Source organism: Aulonocara sp. 'chitande type north' Nkhata Bay, linkage group LG6 (genome assembly GCF_057382095.1).
Source record: "Aulonocara sp. 'chitande type north' Nkhata Bay isolate Kocher_YH1m ecotype deep benthic linkage group LG6, A_spYH_male_GT1.1, whole genome shotgun sequence".
Classification (NCBI taxonomy): Eukaryota; Metazoa; Chordata; class Actinopteri; order Cichliformes; family Cichlidae; genus Aulonocara; species Aulonocara sp. 'chitande type north' Nkhata Bay.
Window position 1 is genome coordinate 17557629 of NC_141349.1, and position 19994 is coordinate 17577622.

At 41.4% G+C, this 19994-nt stretch overlaps 2 protein-coding genes across 8 annotated transcripts in view; one reads left to right on the forward strand and one right to left on the reverse strand.

Moving 5' to 3' along the window:
* Positions 1 to 5847, forward strand: asah1b (N-acylsphingosine amidohydrolase (acid ceramidase) 1b). The gene is made up of 14 exons (XM_086295309.1): positions 1 to 182; positions 333 to 379; positions 1327 to 1417; positions 1504 to 1590; positions 1695 to 1773; positions 1860 to 1934; positions 2025 to 2070; positions 2152 to 2296; positions 2422 to 2476; positions 2558 to 2639; positions 3120 to 3251; positions 3790 to 3913; positions 4031 to 4087; positions 4186 to 5847. Exons 1-14 carry the CDS (start codon positions 114 to 116, stop codon positions 4273 to 4275), a joined length of 1179 nt encoding a protein of 392 aa, XP_086151435.1. The 5' UTR covers positions 1 to 113; the 3' UTR covers positions 4276 to 5847.
* pcm1 (pericentriolar material 1) overlaps positions 5555 to 19994 on the reverse strand; it is a 22978-nt gene continuing 8538 nt past the window's right edge. For 5 of the 7 annotated variants that reach the window (XM_086295304.1, XM_086295300.1, XM_086295301.1 and 2 more), the window contains exons 13-40: positions 19289 to 19506; positions 18473 to 18615; positions 18255 to 18384; positions 17546 to 17716; positions 17228 to 17406; positions 16826 to 17047; positions 16486 to 16744; positions 16209 to 16354; positions 15931 to 16127; positions 14989 to 15169; positions 14598 to 14902; positions 14227 to 14388; positions 13882 to 13938; positions 13502 to 13674; positions 11690 to 11821; positions 11001 to 11130; positions 10416 to 10583; positions 10190 to 10287; positions 9495 to 9629; positions 9189 to 9392; positions 9031 to 9090; positions 8790 to 8940; positions 7412 to 7572; positions 7259 to 7322; positions 6934 to 7142; positions 6732 to 6824; positions 6461 to 6584; positions 5555 to 6258 (exon numbers count right to left, since the gene is read on the reverse strand). In XM_086295304.1, the coding sequence (XP_086151430.1) occupies positions 6233 to 6258; positions 6461 to 6584; positions 6732 to 6824; positions 6934 to 7142; positions 7259 to 7322; positions 7412 to 7572; positions 8790 to 8940; positions 9031 to 9090; positions 9189 to 9392; positions 9495 to 9629; positions 10190 to 10287; positions 10416 to 10583; positions 11001 to 11130; positions 11690 to 11821; positions 13502 to 13674; positions 13882 to 13938; positions 14227 to 14388; positions 14598 to 14902; positions 14989 to 15169; positions 15931 to 16127; positions 16209 to 16354; positions 16486 to 16744; positions 16826 to 17047; positions 17228 to 17406; positions 17546 to 17716; positions 18255 to 18384; positions 18473 to 18615; positions 19289 to 19506 (4298 nt within the window). In that variant the 3' untranslated portion in view covers positions 5555 to 6232. The remainder of the gene's footprint in view (positions 6259 to 6460; positions 6585 to 6731; positions 6825 to 6933; positions 7143 to 7258; positions 7323 to 7411; positions 7573 to 8789; positions 8941 to 9030; positions 9091 to 9188; positions 9393 to 9494; positions 9630 to 10189; positions 10288 to 10415; positions 10584 to 11000; positions 11131 to 11689; positions 11822 to 13501; positions 13675 to 13881; positions 13939 to 14226; positions 14389 to 14597; positions 14903 to 14988; positions 15170 to 15930; positions 16128 to 16208; positions 16355 to 16485; positions 16745 to 16825; positions 17048 to 17227; positions 17407 to 17545; positions 17717 to 18254; positions 18385 to 18472; positions 18616 to 19288; positions 19507 to 19994) is intronic. The other 2 variants (XM_086295306.1, XM_086295307.1) reach the window with 2 other exon arrangements.

Consider the following 19994-nt stretch of genomic DNA (forward strand, 5'->3'; position numbering starts at 1 on the left):
TGCAAAAGTCAGTTCGCCGTCATGGGATAAACAGCAGGAACTTCCGCAGTAAACTTAACGAAACAACAAACCGAGCTGGACATTAGAAAGCGGTTTGAGGGAGATCTTCTGAAATGGGTCCCGGTGTGCTTCTCGTTTTAGCGGCTTCGTTCTGTGTCGTATGGACACAGTTTGTGCCTCCGGTAAGCAAGATTTCTCTAACCACACTAACACGCCGTGTTATCAAAGCTCGACTGTTGTCTGACTGCATTGTTTTCAGTGATGTTTGAACCATAAGAGACAGTGACCTTCTCTCCCGCTTATTTACTGCTGTTACTTTCGTGTGTTTGCAGTACACAGAAGACTGTCGGACGGACATGTATCCACCGAAAGGCCCCACGTATGTCACATTATTGTGTAGCTGTCATGTTAATGTTTTAGAGTTGTTACAGAAACTCCGTGATTCGCCTGGTAGCTGAGTCACTGCTGTGTTTGATAACAGCCCTGCTTCGTAATGAGCTCTGCTGCTTTCACTTACTCCTCGTAAATTTGTTAGCCGCACATGTATCCGTTGACAATACTTTGTATTATTTCTTTATGCAATTTTATTACTGCCATTGGCCCTAAGTGAGCTCTGGGCGAGCTTTCTTCCCTTTTTGTGTGTGTGTCTTAACTGTACACTAAAGCTAAAACTGCCAATAATGAATATAGATAGCAGGGATCAGGACAACACATATGCATCGGATACTTCACCTTTTAAACTTTATCCACAGAGTTTTAAAGATCTCTCGGCTATAAGGGAAGTGTAAGATTTATTCTTTGCCACCATTCTTCAGTAATCAGGCTTAACAAGTTTTGATGAGGACCCCCTTAGATGTCTGCACTCCCCCACCCAGGAATTTAAAAAGACAATTCAATTCACTAATATTTATGCAGCGCCAAGTCACAACTGCAGTCACCTAAAGGTGCTTTAATTCTAACAATCAACCTTTAGGCAAGCACTTAATGAAAGTGGGAAGGAAAAACTCCATTTTAACAGGAAGAAACCTTTGGCAGAACCAGGCTCAGGGAGGGGAGGCCATCTTCCATTACCGGTTTGGAGTGAGGGGAGGGAGACGGGGCAAAAAAACTACTTCTTTCTAACCGAAAGAAGTAGTTTTATCCAGCCATTTATCATTTATGTCATCATATCTTCGACTAGTTTTGCACTCACTTTATTATTTCTTAACCAAGTCAGTAATGTATTAGAACTCACTTAGCTGCGATGAACAATAATGCTGTGAATGGAGGCTTACCACTAAAAGCAGGGGAGTAGTGTCGTTTTTAAATCTTTTGCTTTCTAATCAGGTTCAAAGGAGCCGTGAGCTGGTACACAGTGGACCTCGACTTACCGCCCAGCAAGAGATGGTCGGCTGTGATTACTGACAAAAAAACAGATGTAAGAGTCATTGGAAAACACTTCGCAATAATGCTCCAAGTCCCAGAAAAAAAAGCGCATTAAAATCGTGATCTTATTCTCTTCAGCTGGTCAACATGATAGAAGCCATCAAAGAGCTGGCTGACGCTTTAGTGCCGAGCGGAAAGCTGATAGAGATGGTCGACATTGCACTGGTGAGTGCTGTCTTCTCTTCTCCCACTTCCTTGATATATACTTTTTTTTTTTTTTAAACTTCATCTCAAGTGTTTCTGATTGAATCCTTTGCAATGTTTCACAGCCTTTAATGGTGGACACACTTCCAAGCCCGTTCAATGAAGAAATCAGAGGAATCGCAGCTGCTTCAGGGGCTCCTCTTGGTAAATAAATGAATTGAAGTAAAGTAGTCAACTCTCTAGTAAGCGAAAAAGGAAATCCAAATAATCTCTGTTTTCGTCATTCTTAGGTGAAGTCGTCTTGTTTAACATCTTCTACGAGGTGTTCACCGTGTGCACGTCGATTGTTGCAGAAGACGAAAAGGGTAAGTGGGCTGATTTTTTGGAGTCAGTGAAGTGATTTTTATTTTTTTTAATAATTAACTGATACACTGTTGGGCTTTGGCTTTTTTCAGGTAACCTCATTCATGGCAGAAACTTAGACTTTGGTCTATTTATGGGGTAAGTTTATCAGTTTCACAGGTTTCAAATTTTAAGCCAAGTCTTGCCTCAGACAGGTTAAAAGTGTGTTCTTCTTCAAAGCTGGGACGTGAAGAACAAGTCGTGGATCATTAGCGAGAGGCTGAAGCCTCTCGTGGTCAACCTCGACTTCAAGAGAAACAACCAGACAGTCTTCAAGTCAACAAACTTTGCCGGTTATGTTGGCATGCTCACCGGCATCAAGCCTGTGAGTCATTTAGTAGCACATCTGAGGACTCAATCGGCATAAAACATTATTTAAGGCAGCAGAGTTGCCAATGCTCTTTGTAGTTGTGGAAGTACAGAAGATTAAAAGGAAAGTTTCTCTTGCAGAACATCTTCACCCTGACTATGAACGAGCGCTTCAGCCTCGACGGAGGATACATTGGTGAGCTTTTGGGGTTCTACACGTGCTCAAGATCAGATGTTTTGTCATTGTTTGTCAACGTGTTGATCTGCTCTCATGCAGGAATCCTGGAGTGGATCTTGGGACAAAGAGATGGGATGTGGATGAGCTTTCTCACTCGATCAGTCCTAGAAAATGCAACCAGGTATTCTTTGATACTTAAAGCAGTTTTTTGGCCACTAATGAGCACCAAGACAGTGTGACAGTGTGCCTTTTCGTGTTAATGTGTAGAAGTGGGAGGCAGTGAAACGCTGCAGTGCCCGACTATAACAAGACAAAAGTAGATTTAAGTAGAAGATTAAGTTTTGCTGTTATTTGGTACGCAGTGCATCCACTGTTTGATACATCTTAGGGATTTCGATGGCATTGTTAGTAATAAATTAGTTTGTTTGTTTTTTGTTTTTTAGCGATGATCTCTCCTTTTGAGTTTTTGAAAAATAAAGCATAAGAATATCAGATTATAAATCATTGAAAGAAATCATATTAAAATGATTAGAAAATAAAATTCTTTCATTGGAAAGAAAGTTTCACTACAACATAAGAACTGAGTTAAAGCGCATTGTAGTTTCTTTGGTGAATCGGTTTCTGCGAACAATATTTATATTTTTATTTTTTCCCTCTCCAGCTATGAGGAAGCTAAAAGTCGTCTGGCTCAGACCAAGCTGCTCGCTCCAGCCTATTTCATCCTTGGAGGAAACAGCACAGGACAGGGCTGCATCATCACCAGGTCTAGGCTGCTCAGCATTGATATCTTGGAGTAAGTACTGCTGCCTAGATCAAGGCCACTTAATATTAAATGTGTGTTGAACAACACAGAACCTTGTATTCTTGGATAAAGGGATGATAGATCACCCTCATGAGGTCCTGCAAAAATCTCAGTGTAGATCTGTGGCGATTTGGTAGCTAGAGACCATAGAAAGTGATTATTTTGGTTACTTGTAAACCTTCAGGCAAGCGACTAAAGAGACTACCAGTAAGAATTGATAATACCATTGATCGATATAACTGATAAATACATTAGAGGGTCACTGAGGTACCCAGATCCTGATCTGCAAGCAACGGGCTGGCAGCTTTAAAGCAATGCGTGACAAGCGTATCGCTTCCTGTTTGTACACGGCTTAAGGCGCTAAAATCCAACACACAGCAAAAGTACTGGATCATGAGTCAGTGATGCTGCTTTCCTCATGCTCTCATGATTTGTTGCTTAACTAGCAGCTGAGGTCAGATGGTAAACAGTCCAGTTACTTGCTGTTATTGCACGTCACACACTGAAGTTTGACCAACTTGTTCCTCAGGATTGATCTGAAGCTGGGCCGGTGGTACGTCCTGGAGACAAACTACGACCACTGGAAGGACCCTTTCTTCCTGGATGACCGCAGGACTCCAGGCATGAAGTGCATGAATCAGACCACACAGGCTGTGAGTACTGAAGACGCCCACTTCCTGTCCAGAACTGACAGAATTCTGTCAGAAACCTGGCTTTAGGTCTGAGTCTCTTATCACCTTTTGATCATTTCTTTTGTTTTATTTAAATAGAACATCTCAGTGAAGACAATGTATGATGTGCTGTCAACCAAACCAGTGCTGAATAAGGTGAGCATTTTATGATTGCCAGGACTTATAAAACTAAAGACTACTGTACTTTGATCGGCTGTAACTACTTTCTCCTCCTCGATTTACTTTCTTTCCAGTTGACCACATACACGACACTGATGCAGGTCTCTGAAGGCAAGCTGGAGTCCTACATCAGGGACTGCCCAAACCCATGCATGCCGTGGTGATCCTCTAGACACTGAATCCTGATCAGTTTGGAAGTGCTTCCTGGCACAGAGACACTCAACTGATCCTTTGGATAAAACTAAGCTTTTGTACAGCAACCAGTCACCTGATCCAGTTTCATGTCACTCCAGCATTTGTTTTGCAAGCAGTTTAGTAATACTTTCAACTCTGAGAATCCCAAATCCTTTTTTTCCTCTTCTAATATAAAAGAGAAACGTGCCTCATTTTGTTTTTCCACTGTAATTATTTGTATTTTAGGACAAGTCTATAAGTTGATCTCTGTGTGTGTGTGTGTGTGTGACACAACCAAAATGTCAGTTTATTTGTTAAATGTGTCAATTCCAGCTCACTCTTGTCAAATACGTCAATAACAGTTAAGTTAGAGGAACTTAATGATCTGCCACCACATGACTGACATGTTACACACTGACAATGACAAATGTGCATCGGTACTGAACTACTTCCTTTTTCACTGTTTTAAATTATGACTATTAAAAGAATTCTAATAATGAATGCTCTGCTTTTAATTTAAAGGACAGTCCAACCTCTAGTGCTACTTATCCATCGAAATGGTTTTGATGTTAACTTCCCACTCTTGGAGATACTGGCTATAAACGTTGCTTCTGACTATAACTGAATTAGAGGGCCCTTAGTTCTTAATGCAACAAACCAAATTTAAAAATTAAAAAAAAAAAAGCCATTTCAGGCAGGACTGTTTTGTCTTGTCTAAATCCACCAACCAGGAAAAATAAAAGACTAGATGGGCAACAGCTCAGCTCATTATATTATTACATCCTGTCACACTTTCATGAGCACAAGCCTTCCATCCATAGATGCAGACCACCTCCTGCAGAATAATACAGCTCAGTATTTCAGAGAAGGCAGACATCCTGAACTGGACAATTCATGCTCAAACAATCTGCACGAATAAACTAAAACAGGCCAGAGAAACAATATTTCTGTATGACTGGGTGAACTGTGCCTTTGATCTATTTTTTTTTTCCTCCAATAAATCCACTTCATGTTTTTTAGTCTGCTAAGTAGATATTTATGTTACTAACCAGTTGAAGTGGCATACCTTATATTTACCTACATTCACCGACCACTTTATAAAGCGATATATACATACATATTTTTAGATATAATTATATTTGTTCAGTAAACTATGTAGGTGACAGTTCATTCAAATTTAGTGGTATCAAGAAGAAGAGCAAACAATCAATGAGCAGTAATGGAGATTTATCGTTATGATATATGTAGTAACCACATGACAAAACCATGTTTGAAAGTTCCAGCATTTTATTAATTAAAACTCATTACTGTAGCCAACATTTTAAATACATGGAAAGACTAACCATTAACTGAAACAGTATATAAAGAGGAGTGTGAAGGGACAGAAGCTGAGTTGGAGCTTAAAGGTGTGTTCAAGCTAAAGAAACATTTAGCTGAAGTCAGCTGTCATCTCTTTGTAAATAGGAACCAACTTCAGAAAAGGTGAGATGTACAGTAACAGTAAGGCCAGAGCAAGACAAATAAAACATTAAAAAAACCAAAACAAACAAAAAAAACCAAAACATCACAACTGATATCGAACTGATCCCAGAACCATGGGAGAAAAAAAAAAAATCTAAGGCGGATCTGAACAGGAGCATCAGCACTATAGCGATTCAAGCAGAGGATTAACTGTTGTGATCCAGAGCATAGAAGAAAATTCTCCACTCCAGATTATCCATAAATCACATTAAATATTCAGGGATAAAATTAACCCAAAAGTGTTGTTGTATAGGAGTACAAGTCTTAGTATTATCTGTTGCACATGTGTTTGTTAGAGAGTTGCAAATGATTTGCAACTTTAAACTATCAGATTAAGAGTTAACAATCCTACAACCAGAACAGGTTTTAGGGTTTTAAAGTATAGTGTTGCTAAAAAACAAACAAACAAAACATCTGTATAATTCTTTAAGCATCCTGGGCAGCAGCGGTTTCTGAAAAATAAAAGAGCAAAAAAAAAAAGGGTACAATTTGCTGTCACAAAAAAAAAGCTTCACAGTTTGTTTATGTATCGACTTAAAAGCTGCTCGGGTCTGTGGATGTCTGCCGAGAGACGGCGGCTTTGCTTTTGGCGAAATGTGTGACATCCGCACAAACAAAACTGCGATCTTGACTGACAGAGACTGTAATCCATACCTGGTTCCTTCAGTGCCTGCGCGTTTCCCACCAGCCCAGTCAGCAATTCAGTGTTCCCGTTGAGGATCTCTACCGACAGGTTGTTATTCTGCTGCTCCTCCACGATCCTCTTCTGCAGCTCCTCCTGATGTTTACAGCACACAGACACATTGTACAATCAGACACCTTTTGCCACGGGGGTGGGGGTCATGCCTCGGCTTTTAAAATGCTTGCAGTTTGCATTTTAACTGAGCGTTTTTGTTTTGTTTTTTTACTGTTAGTCTTTACGCACCTCACACATGACTGTGAGCTGTAGCGGTAAGTCGTCCACCTTAACAAAGTCGTCCTCATCAGACTTTTGGCTCGCGTTACCAGATCCCACCTCCTGAGCATAGACCCAGAAAAAAAAAAAAAAAAGCAGCAAATTAAGGTTTGACATTATTTCTACAACAGGAAGGGGAAAAAAGTCACATATAGGTCATATTTGGACTTGCATCCACGCTGATCATGACGGGCGAGTCTGTGTCTGGGCTGCTTGTGGTCGTTGCCTCCTTGGTGACATCCTGACCTTGGTACATGGTGGACTCCCTCTCTGAGGCAACAGCAGAAGCCCCAGCTTTGCTCTCCTCCTCGGGGCTCTGGCACTCCACCCTCTCATGCTCCTCCACTCCAGAATCCACAGTCTCAACTGACCTCACGATTTCTGCAAGACAAAGTTTGTGAGTGTGCAAAGAGAGCCCCAAAATATTCCTGACAAGTTTACTATCGCGCACTGGCCGGGATCGAATTCCGCTGCTGAATACGTAGAAAAGGCCTCACCGTCGTCATTCTCCGAGCTCCTCTGTTCAGTTCTTATCTCTTCGGCTTCGCTGGCTGCTGTACCCTGGAGTACAACACAATTACACAGTCAGACTAAGAAGAAGCTGCTTAATAATGTAAGCTACAGCTGTTGCACACATCTCCATGGCTGACCGTGGCTGTGCTCTCCTGCTCCGCCTGTCCGTCTGCAGAAGCCTGTAAGGATGTTTGGATGTCTACAGGTCCTGCTTCAAACTCCTCGATTTCCTCCTCTTCGTTCTCATCCTCCCCACTGCCATAGTTAGTCAGCGCCTGCGTCTCTGCTTTGGAGAGACCTGAAAAGCAAAAAAAAAAAGTGAAAATGAAACGGCAAAGTGGTCGGGGTGCAGGTTTAAGTGAGCAGCGATTCTCTGTTTTGATTCCCAGCTGGTTGGCCATTTTCCAGGTCGTTTTTACTGTTTGTTCTTGAATAAAGGCGTAAAATCCCAAAAGTATGTGCTTAAAAAAACCTTTAAAAAGAAAAAAGATAATGACCTTTGGGTTTAAAACTGTAAGAACATTTGAAGATTCAAAAACATTTAAACGCAATAAATTATGATTACAGATAAAGAGTAATTGAAATATTTGCACCATTTCAAGGGCACCAATCACACTGCAGATACCTTTTATTATTCTGTACTCAGGGTCAGATATCTTTCAACTTGTATACCTTTTACTGAAGCAGCCTTTCAGATCTACTAAACAGCAGCTCATTTAACATGCAGCCTCTGTTTACCTGTTAGAGACGTGGCTGCGATTAAAGTTTTTTAGAATAATGGTGTTTATTGAGCAGCTTTGTAATTGCAGAAAACACGGCATCAGAATTAGACAGCTGCACTGAAACGACTCCACTTCAGCCAGCGAGCAGAGACACTCAATTTTCCAGAGATGTGCTCCCCCTCTGGTTTGTACCACACTGCATGATAATGAGTACACATACACCTAAAAGGTAAACTACTACTTGAAGATCAAAGAAGACCAAGAAGTGCTGACTCTCGTGGTCAGTTACCTGACCTCAAACTCCACCTGTGGGGTGGAAGAAAAGAAGGAGAAGAAAGCGGAACTTTCTTAACACGACAAGAAGATTTTCGGAGCATCGTTGGGTCATGCGGGGATAACTCAGGCCGTCACAGTTCGAGGGCTGCAGTTATTAAGTCAAAACTGAGGCGTGATCAGACATCACGAGAAAAAGTTGCCAATTTTGTGTCATAAATACTACAAAACCGAGTAAAGAGCAAGAAAGTGAGGCTGAAAGAAACCTTTAATGTAAAGTTCCTATCAGAGTGGTTATCAACGATTTCAAATCACAGGATCATAAGTTGAATGTTTTTTTTGTTTGCATTTTTAAATATTTAGACTCTTATCACCTCAGAAACAACCTGCCTGACAAGTAACATAATTTGCTGTTTGCAAATTAAAGCAAAGGGCTGAATTCTGTTCACTGAACATTTTTAGCCTGAGGACCTAAAGTTATTCACAAGAACCGCCTTTTCTTACTCCACTTTTCACTCACTGATTGACAGAGGCACTTCCCGTCCACCTTCTTCATCCTCATTATCCTCTTCAGCCTCCGAAGCCTCACTGCTCCTACTGTTCTTCATCTGCGTCTGCAGGTAAAGCTCCTGGGAAGCAGAGGCACCTCCCTGCTCAGCCTCATCTTGGTCCTGGAAGACAGTGAGAGACATTGTTGTTACAAAGATTAATTACTGACAGTTTCACCCAATAAAACAGTCATCGGTGTGAAGATTACCTACCTTGTCTTCATCTGTGTATGCTGGAGAAAGAGATTTATTGCCGCCACCGGCTGTATTATTCTAATACGGAGGAATAAATAAACACAGCATTAAAATTAGGATCATTCAAGCTAACATTGCATTACAAATGCTTGGAGAAAGAAAACAAAAGATGTAACCTTCTGACTGTGTTTGGCTTTACTATGCTGCTCAGCCCTGTTCTTATGTTTGTGTTTGGCTGCCAAAGCGGTGCCGCTGCTGTTGTCCAAATCCTGCATGAGCCTGAAGAAGGCCAGTTCATTGAAGAGGATCTCTGAAATCTCCACGAGCAGGTCCTCCCCGCAATCCTTCAGAGTACGGCCGACAAATTTACTGAGAGAGTCCTGGAAGAAAAACAAAGAGTGAACCGTCAGACAGGCAACTTTTCATGTGATCCAACTGCGCTTGTTGAGGCAAATTTAGAGCAAGGCTGGCATCGGTCCTACCTGCAGTATGCCTCCCAGCTGTCTGTGGAAAAAACGGACAAACTCTTTGCTCTCGTCGTTTTGCTGGGTGAGAGTGAGGACCATGCGCCGGACAGAAGTCAAGAGCTGGACGGAGCACACCTCGTCCATGTTCTCCTGTGAGAAGAAAGACGGACAGTGACGAGTCATTTTAGTCTTCAGTAACTGCTCAGAAGCGCGAACTTTACTGACAACCGAACGCACATTAGAGCAGTGTGTGGACAGCTATCATTCTCATTTCCAACTCCACATTTTATTCTTGGACTTCGCATGAGTCATTTGAAATTAATCCCTGTTTCTCTTATATTTGGTGCAAACCCTCAGTTCAGCCTCTGTGCTCAATGCTATACACCTGAAAGACACACCTTATTAAAGACTGGAAAAACAAGAAAATCTGAAACTGAGGGTTTAGAGCTTCTTTCTTGCAACCATGTACATTTTTGAAAACTGGGAAGAGTTTAACATAATCATCTGACATTTCAAAAGTATATAGGACAGAAAATATTGAAAAGGTTAATAGGTGCCACTTAAAGGCTAATTTGTTCAATACACATTTAGTTGAAAGTTTAATAAGCAATTACTAATAAACCACAATGTGTTTTGCTTCTGTTAAGCACAGAAAATTCACGTCACTTGAATATTAGCAAACTCTATTCACTGTCTGTGGTTTATCCTACCTTAAGGAAGGGAATGACTTCTGTCATGATGGCTTTGATCTGACGATCCAACTGCTGGGTGTCGATCTGAGGGCAGTGCACTTCGCCTCCTGCAGCTCCTGATCACAGAGAAATATATATATTAATTCAAAACGCCATCTATTTATAATAAACAGCCATAAGAAAGACCACAATCAGCCAGCCACAGGCCTTCGTTGTACACATGCAGGGTCTTGTGATTAGGTACCTTCGAGGTGCTCAGCAGGGTTAGCAGAAGGACGTTCAGCATTTGAGACGTCAGAAGTGCCTGCACCTGCAGTGCTGGCGCTGCAGGGGTTAAACTCAGCTTTAAGCTTCATGCGCTCATATTCCCTAATCCTTGCCAGAGCTTTATCTAAATGAATCACCGTGTTGCCTGTCAGAGCCGCACAGAAAGGAGAGGGAAAGGAGGAAAAAAAGGGGGGGGGGACACACCAAACATTTTACAATCAGTGAAGCAAGAGAAAAAGAACTGAATAATAGATTGTTTTGTATCTGTAAACAGGTTTACACCATGGGATCAAACAATGTATGGCAGCCTTGCTCTCAAGTTATGATAGCAGGCCAACAAGTCAAAGTTTTACATTGCCAAAAAGTCCTGTTGTTTACTTATTGATCCTGACGTGTAAACTGATTGGTTTACCAAAACCAGCACTAACAAGCCCAGCGGGGGAAAAAAAGCAAGAGGAGGTACCAGATTTGTAGTTCAAGGCAGAAGGAAAAACGTTTCAGATGAATACCTCCAAGTGGAACTTTAAAAAAAGAAATTTTCCCCAAATACATTTATATATACCCAGGTCATCATTAGCAAAAGGTTCCAGGTTGGAGGAGGTTGACATGGTGCTGTCGTTGTCCACAGATTCTGCATCATCCCTCTTCTTCATTGTGTCTTGCGTGATCCTCAGATTTTTCTCCACCACCTCCTGAAAAAATAATTCAGATTTGAGGCACATACGCTGTGGTCGCCATTTTTTAGCATGGAAAATTAGACATTTCATCCATCACTCCTGAACGAAGCCATTATTTAGACAGACAAAAGCCTTGGCTCCCAATTAGTACAACTCTGGGGACCCTGGAGAAGAACAAAGACCACATGTCTGATCTGGCAACAGACGCACAGGCAGAACAGGGTCATTTTTTTTCCTTTCTCTTTTTCCTTTTTTGAAAAAATACTTCTGACGCGTGCCGTCAAGTTAAACTCAAAGACAATGAAGATCGGGGAGGGAAAATTAAAGTCAGAAAATAAAGAGGGACATGGAATGATGAAAGGAGACAAGACGAGGTGGGATGAAAGGAGATGAGGCCGAGAGAGAAATTAAAGAAAGGTATAATGAAATGTAAGAAAGAAAGCGAAGGGGAAGGATGACAATGAGGGATGAAAGGCTTCAGAAGGACCAAAGCGACATGGAAGCAAGAGAAAGGAGGAAGAAAAAAAAAAAAGTGTGAGAATGCCATGCTGGGAAGCAATAATGTTTCTCTTACTGCATCACTGGTAGTCAGGCTCTCGCTGGGTGTGAGCTCAGACTGAGAGCCGGCAGCCCAAACTGCAGGACCAAGACGGGGCATCTGGTCTTCGGTTGCACTCCTCTCGGCTAGATGCCTGCTTACTATGTCCTGTAAGAAACACACAGAGAGGGTATCATAACTGTTAGATCAAGTGTTTCAGTGTCTCTATCTGCCCATGTCATGTCACAGACATATAAACATTACAGTGCATCCAAAGACACAAGCTAGAGAGAGTCCATGAAAAAGGAAGCCCATCAGCAAAAACAAAAACTGAAGCAATAACAAACACACACACACACAACCCTAAGTTAACATCCCACCCGGCATGATTTCTTTATCTTGTCCACCATTGCTACTGTTTTGTGTGCATATGTCACTGTACCTGCCATGGCAAAGAGCTACAGCGCTGAACTAGACAGCAGTCAGGAAAAAGAGAGGAAGACAGCCCAAATTCCAGTAAAAATAAAAAATATTCACCCCTCACCTTTATTTGAGTTAATACTGTAATCTTGCTCAATTGACAGGATACATTTAACCAACTTCATGCAACTCTTGAACTTAACTTCCTTTTATGCATGTGGCTAGAGACTGGCCACAAAGTCAAACAATGTTAGTTCCTCTTCAAAGAAAATTTCACTAACCCTGGCTACCAGCAGCTAACACAGGCTTACTGCATCAAAACAGCAATGCTTACTTACAGAAAAGTTCAGGATCTCCTCAACAAATCGCCTCAGTATCACTTATCTGACAGAAGTGAGCTTCACTGGCTCATCAACTCATATCAGACTCCTTTCACAACAAGTTTTACAGCCTCCTCTAGAGTAAATAGACTTGGACACATGCTGACAGCTAAGGTCAACCACAGACTGACAGCCTAGACTCACTATACATGAATTATTACAGTGAAAAAAAAGTTTTATTTCCATTATTTCAGTTTCATAATCATCAGAAGCCAAAATCACATGATTAAAATTTTAAAAAATAAAAAAAAATAAAAAAAAATAATTTTGAAAAATATGATCTGTAGCCATGTTTTTTCAAAATTAGTTTTTTTGTTTTTTGTTTTTTGTTTTTTAAATGATCTGTAGCCAGGCAGCACGCTGGCACGGTGGTTAGCACTGTTGCCGCACAGCAAGAAGGTCCTGAGTTCAATTCCAACATCAGGCCGGGGTCTTTCTGTGTGGAGTTTGCATGTTCTCCCCGTGTCTGCGTGGGTTCCCTCCGGGTACTCCGGCTTCCTCCCACCGTCCAAAGACATGCAGGTTGTGGGGATAGGTTAATTGGATAATCCAAATTGTCACTAGGTGTGAATGTGAGTGCGAATGGTTGTCTGTCCCTGTGTGTTAGCCCTGCGACAGACTGGCGACCTGTCCAGGGTGTACCCTGCCTCTCGCCCTATGACAGCTGGGATAGGCTCCAGTGCCCCCCGCGACCCTGAAAAGGATAAGCGGAAGCAGATGGATGGATGGATGATCTGTAGCCATCGTCAGCTGTAGCTCTAGTCTCAACAAAAAGCAGAGATACTTTCAAACCTCTTTCAAAGAGGTGTTCCCAGATATTTTCAGACGATTGTAAAAATCAAGTCAGTGATCAAAGTTATCTTTAATACTTGACAGACTGTATTTACAGATGTTCAGTGCCACATTCTCACACCGAATCCTCTTTCCAGCCAGATGGGAAAAAAATAAAAAATAAAAAAAATAAAAATCACCCAAAAATCTTATTATGTGAACCCAGGACATTGGATTTAAACAGCAGTTGAACATGTTGTAAAAATTTTGAGCCTACCTGTAGGGAATACAGTGCCCTCTGGCGCAAGTAGTCCGTGTTGAGCAGCTGCAGTTCGTGGAAGAGCTCAATGAGAAAGTGTGGCCGGGACTCATTCTGGGATATCAAAGTAGCTACTTCAGAGTAAATGGTCTCCCTCAGCGTTTCAAACAGTGAGAAGTCACTGCTTGCATCTGAAATTTAAAGATGTGACACCATTACAGACAGATATTTGCAAACTGCCACAAACAACAGAAAATACCATACAAAAAACTACTGACTATTTTCACAGCTAAAGATTTATCCTGCACACATGTTTAGTTAAGCCAAAAAGGAGAAGAAAACAAAAAAGCCCATGCATGGGATAGTAAGTAATGCTAAGATCTGCATGGTGACTTTACCTGGTGCTTCAGTGCATGCAATTCTGTTAGAGAGGAAGGGTGTTCTCCAAGCATAGGCTGTGAGTAAGATAAATTAAAATTGACAAAAAAAAAAAAAAAAAAAAAAAAAAAAAAAAAGGAAATTAACCCAAAATTAAAATGAAATCTGTGGTCATGAAGAATGTGCCAAGTCAATTACATATATATTAAAATAAAAAGACAGGGTGTTATTATGAAAGAGAAAGAATAAACATTCTACAATAAAATAATGTGGATCATAAATAAAAGAAAACACACACACACACACAGAAATAACAGAGGAAAAGGAGGGTGCATTGATTTTACTACAAGCAGCTTCAGCCATACCAGAGGAGAGGTCGTTCCGTTTGCTCCCAAGCTTAGCCTTGCTGTCCAGCTTTTCTTGAGTAAGTTTGTCTAAAAGACTCTGATTGTGCTCCTTCTGGTGGCACGTGTCTGCCCTCTCCTGGACAGAGTCTGCAGTGCTGCCAACACTGTCGCTCTCATGACCTGAGGGAGCCACCAACAAATGAAAAGACACATACTGATAATGTTTCTCATATCAATAATTTGACACTTAGGTAAGGAAATGCAGAAAAATGCCCCTGAAGATAAACTCACAATACAATGGAACTGAATTCAACAGCTTTTAAAAGGAGCTTCCTGCATAAAATATTCAATTGGCCTCTCAGCAGGGTGCAGCATTCCACTTTTAATACCTTCACTGTTCTTGCCCTGCCCTTTGCTCCTCCTGCGGCGGCTTTTGGGAGTCTTGCTTCGGGAGGCCAGGTTGGCTTGTGCGGAGGCCTTGCGCCCGGTTTTAAAAGTCTTTGTTATGGTGGTGGGATCGACCGGCTCGGGCATGCTGCTTAAGCTTTCCTGCGACCCCTTGTCAAAGTCACGATGTCTTGATTGGTGGTTGGCAAAAATGGGAGAGGAGGAGGGAGACTCTCGGGCCTCAGCGTTAGACAGTTGATGGCGAGTGATATTGTTTGAGTAGGAGGTGTTAAGCCAACCTGCCGCCCTAAGGCAGGGAAAAAAAGAAGGTATTGATAATAATGTTCCATAAAGAAACACAAATGAGTTTTCAGGCAACATTGATTGACATACCCTCTCTCTGTAGAAGTGTTAAGAGGAGAACGCTGCAGCGGTGGAGGGAAACTCAAGTATTCTGTTTTGATTGAAGTGTTGGGATCTGACTTCTGCTTCTGATGTTCAGGAGTAGCCTGACCTACTGCACCTTGAGGAAAGTCACTCATGGAACCAGGGAACAGGGGATATAAATTAAAGCCTTCAGACAGAAAGAAAAAAAAAACAACTTAGATTAAGATGGCAATTAGGCAATTAAGTCAGACAGTGAGATTTTTTTACATTTCACACCTACTGAAGGTCCCCTTTGAATATATTAACCATTTCTAAATCAAATGCACCGATTGAAAATGTGTAATTCACACCAATAATAACATTTTTTCAATAGTGTTTATGCCAGAGCAGTCACTGGAGGTTATACTTTTAATTTTAGAGTGGAAAATAGGATTTCTGGCCAAGTGTAAAATTTGGCTTTTTATAGTACATCATAATCAATAATTCTGGTTAAAAAGTGAAAATCCTTATGCAAACTTGGCCCCTTCACTGTCCACTTTAAAAACAAGTCTTGAAACCCATTTTTCCTCCTTGGCATATGACACAGTATGACCCTGATTTTATTGTTTTAAATGTAATTCTAATTATCATTTTATACTATTTTATTTTTTTGCTATTTGTGCTAATTTTATTATTTTAAATGTCATTTTAATTATCATCTTATTTTTATTTATTTATTTTTTACTTGTTAAGTGTATCATTTCTGGCATGTCAAGTGTACAGCACTTTGTGTTCAGCTGGGAGTTGTTCTGAAAGTGCTATATAAATAAATTGCTTCCTTGCTTGCTTGCAAACTTCCTCTCTTTTCAGACTCAAAAATATTTGCCCTCTCTGTCGTTTCTATTACACAAAAATTCAAAAATTATTTAGAGAATTAAACTCAAAAGCTGATAAATTTTCATATCATACTGGGAGGAAACGGGGATGTCATGTTGTTGGCTGAAGGATGCAGGGTAGAGGAGAAGGGGAGGAAGAAACCAGGAGAGGCTGGAGGGCCGGAGCTGGATTCCTGGGATGATCCCTGCTTCTGGGTTTGCCAACCTGCTGATGAAGAGGAAGGCATAGGCTGCTGCTGATGAAGAAGGTCATTGAGGACCTGCTTTAGTCTGAAAGAAAAGTGACATCATGTAGTTTCTGTACTTCATAGACATAAAGTGAAAAATACATATTGAAGTTGCTGTTATCACCTCTGGATATTGTTCTGTTGCCAGGCCAGCTGGGTGTAGCACTGGTGTAACTGGTGCATGATGAGCTGAACCTGTGGTGATGACAGGTTGTTGGGCAACATGCTGTACTGACCTGTCAGCAGAGTTTGTAGCATGTATGATAGTGTCTGTGGAAACAGGTGAGACACAAAAAGAATGCTTTTCACTTGTTGACAGCGGTTTTAATCCAAACACTGGACACAAACTTCAACCAAAGAGCATTTCAGCATCTGTGCATGTATGTGCCGAGTGCACTAACCTGCTGGTCCTGCAGGAGTGTCTGACACATGCTGGTGCTGTAGTCCAACTGTCTCTGTAGCTGGCTGACCTGTTCCTGCCAGTGATACGAGCCCTCTGTGAAGGAGAGCTCCGAGGCCCAGCGCAGGTTTTCTTGTCGCCGTGTGCCCCCCTGCTGGCTTCCAGACTGGTTCAAACTTCTTGACTGCTGCTTGGCCTTAGTCTTGTTATGAAGAAGCCCACCACTGTCACTGGAAAAGGCTGCCGGAGGCTTCAGATTGCTGCAGACACAAAAAAAAAAGCATGTAAATTATTGATCACTACACAGTGACATAAATCCTTCCTTTGCCACTTTGTCTGACCTTCCTTGATTCTTCCTGTTACTGTAGGAGCACAGGTTCCTGCTTGGTGAGTAGAGATGAATGTCATCATCAGAGGTGCTATCTGTACATTCTTCCTGCTCTTCTTCTTCCTCTGCGCCCATCTCAGAGCGATATTCCTCCTCATCATCATCATCGTCGTCATCATCGTCATCATCGTCATCATCCAGGTGGCATGGAGAGGAACCCCAGGTGGCCATTGTTCTAATAACAAATCATGAACAATGGTTCAAAACGTTTGTGAAACAATGACAAATGACAACCTAGCAGAGGAAATGCTCTGCATCCGAAAAAGAGAGCATGCGTTACACACTTTCGCTGCTATTCATCTTCAAAAAAATTATCTCCTCATGAGACAGACCCCTAGAACAGAATCTCTCCTACCTTTCATCCCTGCTGACAGGCTGTGAGGGTGTAGCGATGCCCTCTTGATCTTCAATCTGGCAGGCAGAGTCTCCAAGACCACTACGCCTCTGGTGTTCAGCCATCAATGACTCTAAGTGCTTTCTTCGCTGTCTCAGTTCTTCGCGCAAAATTTGATGGCGACGCATTTCTGACCAAAGCTGCCATTTCAAAGCAAGAACAGAAACGATCAGTGGATGTGGATTATTCTCAAAGTGTAAAGTGTGTTTGATATATCACAAGAGTTGGTTTAAATAGTTAGCTAGCAGGTGTTTTGTCGTCTATGGTGGAGTCTGTCACCTCATTGTCAGTGACTGAAGAAGTAGCTGCTTCTGGGGCTGTGGCTTTGAGTACGGCTGAGTTTGTTTTGGCTCCAGACGATGGAGGAGCCGGGGCGGTTGCAGGAGTGGAAACTGCAAGTGGAACCTTCCTCAGCAAACCCTGCTGACTCACCGTGCTGGACACAGATGACTGGAAGGAAAACCAGCAGAAATACTGTTTACATCTGAAAACAGCTCGTAACACCTGACTTCTAAGCACAATGGCAACATGACATGGCCAACTGTGTTGGAATAAAATCTGTGGTTACAGTTACACTGGATTAAAATTCAATTTGTCATATAACAAAGCAAAAAAAAAAAAAAAGACTTCTGAAGTATGAGTATAAACAAGAGATCAATGTTTTAATGTTACAAACTTTATCTACTAACCTTATGTTATGTACATTTTTCTTAGCGAGTTATTTTTAGAAATTTCAAGTTTGTTTGTGCCATTGGTTGGCTTTGCCATAACTGAGCTGCCTCCAGTCACTTGTGTGTAAACAACAACACAGGTGGACATGAACTGAATCCACAAAATTCAATTTCAAGTACTAAGAATCAGAAATAAAAAGCATTACTTACTACATTCTTAAAGCATTAACATGTCAGTTTTTATACACTGAGACTGTTCCCTTTGCCACCAGTCCTACATATAGCTGCATGTATGTGTATTAATATGAGTCAAGTACCTGAAGGTCAGGGCAAGCCCACTGCAAGTCCTGGATCTTGCCTTGGATTTCAATGAGCTTCTGACGCTCTTCATGAAGCATCTTCAGCTCCTGCTTCTGCTGACGTAGCTTCTCCTCATACAGCTTTTCTCTGTCAGAAGAATAGGGTGGGACTGATGTGATGCAACTTCAAAGTCAAATAAAGGGTTTTCAAAAAGAATATTTTTACAGTTCTGTACCTGGCTTTGCTGGAGAGGGTAATTTCTCTGGGACTCTGTTTTGATCCTGCTCCTAATGTCCCCGGCACAGAAGCCCTGGTGTTATTTGGCTGCTGGCGTAAAGCTTCATCCTCATTAGCTGTTGTTCCATCTGTGTCATCACTCTGGATACACACAGATTGGGTCAGTGCTTCTTCACTAAAATAGTCAGTCGTTTATGATCTAAGGGAACAGTTCAACTGACTGCTTTAAGCGTCTTTAAGAGTCTTTTCCTATTTTTCTTGCAGTTGCAGGTGTGTTTGTTTTTTCATTTTTGTTTTCTCATATTCCAACAAACTAATGTCTTATGTTTATTTAAAACATAAGTAAAAGTAATGGTTGTTGAATTTGTCTCCAAAAATCCAAAACATTTCTACATGTCTACTCATGTCTAAGTACTCTTACTGAATTCCACCTAAAAGCTTTGGCACAGTATCAGTGGTTCAGCTACAGCTGGTAGGGTTAGCATTTAAAGCTTGGAACACTCTGTAATCTGTTAAGTCGCTTCGTATTTCAATAGTGAACCTAAACATAAGTCCCATAAGTACCAATAAAGTGCATGTAAGCAACAGATTCCTCAGTAGTGGGATAAAATGATTAATTTTACACACATTTACAGAATCAGAGCCTCATGATGGTTTACAGTGGTTGTTGCTGGGTTTATTTAATGACAGTTTAATCTGGAGTGTCTTTGCTGTTTACAGGTAGTTTGGATTTTAAAAAAATCTTTTTACTTTGTTAAGCTACACCCAACTCATGACCACAGAACTTTGAGCATTGTTCTCTCATCTTTCTCACTTGAACCATGGCCACCAGCTCCTGCAGCTGCCACAGTTTTTGCTTCGCAGTCTGTCGATGGACCTTCTGACCAAAACCAGCTTCATTCCCAAGGCTGCTCCTCCGACTAGACTCCGATGCCTCGCTGTCTGGAGCCACAGCCTGCGCCCCTCGCTCATTATCAAGACCATCTTCATCCTTCAACAAATTATAGGGGATGTCTCTGTTGTACTGGCAGTCTAAATCAAAGCAAAGTTACAGGAGTATCACTTACAGATCACAGAAAAACAAGACAAAACATTGGTCTGACTTTGACTTTAAGTGGCTGCTCAAGTCAAAGAAATAAAAAATGAAGGTTAACATTATTTTATACAATGGTCAAAACACAGCAGAAGACAACACATATGAGTTTCTCATACATAGGATTTTATTTGGACATGCCACCAGGTATTTTAACCCTCTCGAGGCAGGCGTTGCTGATTTGCAACAGTTAAAAACTAACAACCTGATTACCCCACATACATATTTTATGAGTTGTTTTTTTTTTTTACTCAGAAGTACCACTGCAGGACTTGGTTGTGCATTAGCAACAAAAAGTTTAATTTGAGCCTGAGAGGGTTAAAGACTCTCACGAATGCTTGGTGCCTAATTTTTACAAATTTTTCTGCAGCCTGACGCCGGTTATCTGGCACCACTTTAGTCTACAGGAAGGATTTGACAAGATTTG

Excerpts from the sequence above, each read along its gene's own strand:
- asah1b (XM_086295309.1), top strand. The coding sequence starts at position 114 with ATGGGTCCCGGTGTGCTTCTCGTTTTAGCGGCTTCGTTCTGTGTCGTA. Across the intron at positions 183-332 it reads GGACACAGTTTGTGCCTCCG|TACACAGAAGACTGTCGGAC; the intron begins GTAAGCAAGATT and ends GTGTGTTTGCAG. Across the intron at positions 4,088-4,185 it reads CCAAACCAGTGCTGAATAAG|TTGACCACATACACGACACT; the intron begins GTGAGCATTTTA and ends CTTTCTTTCCAG.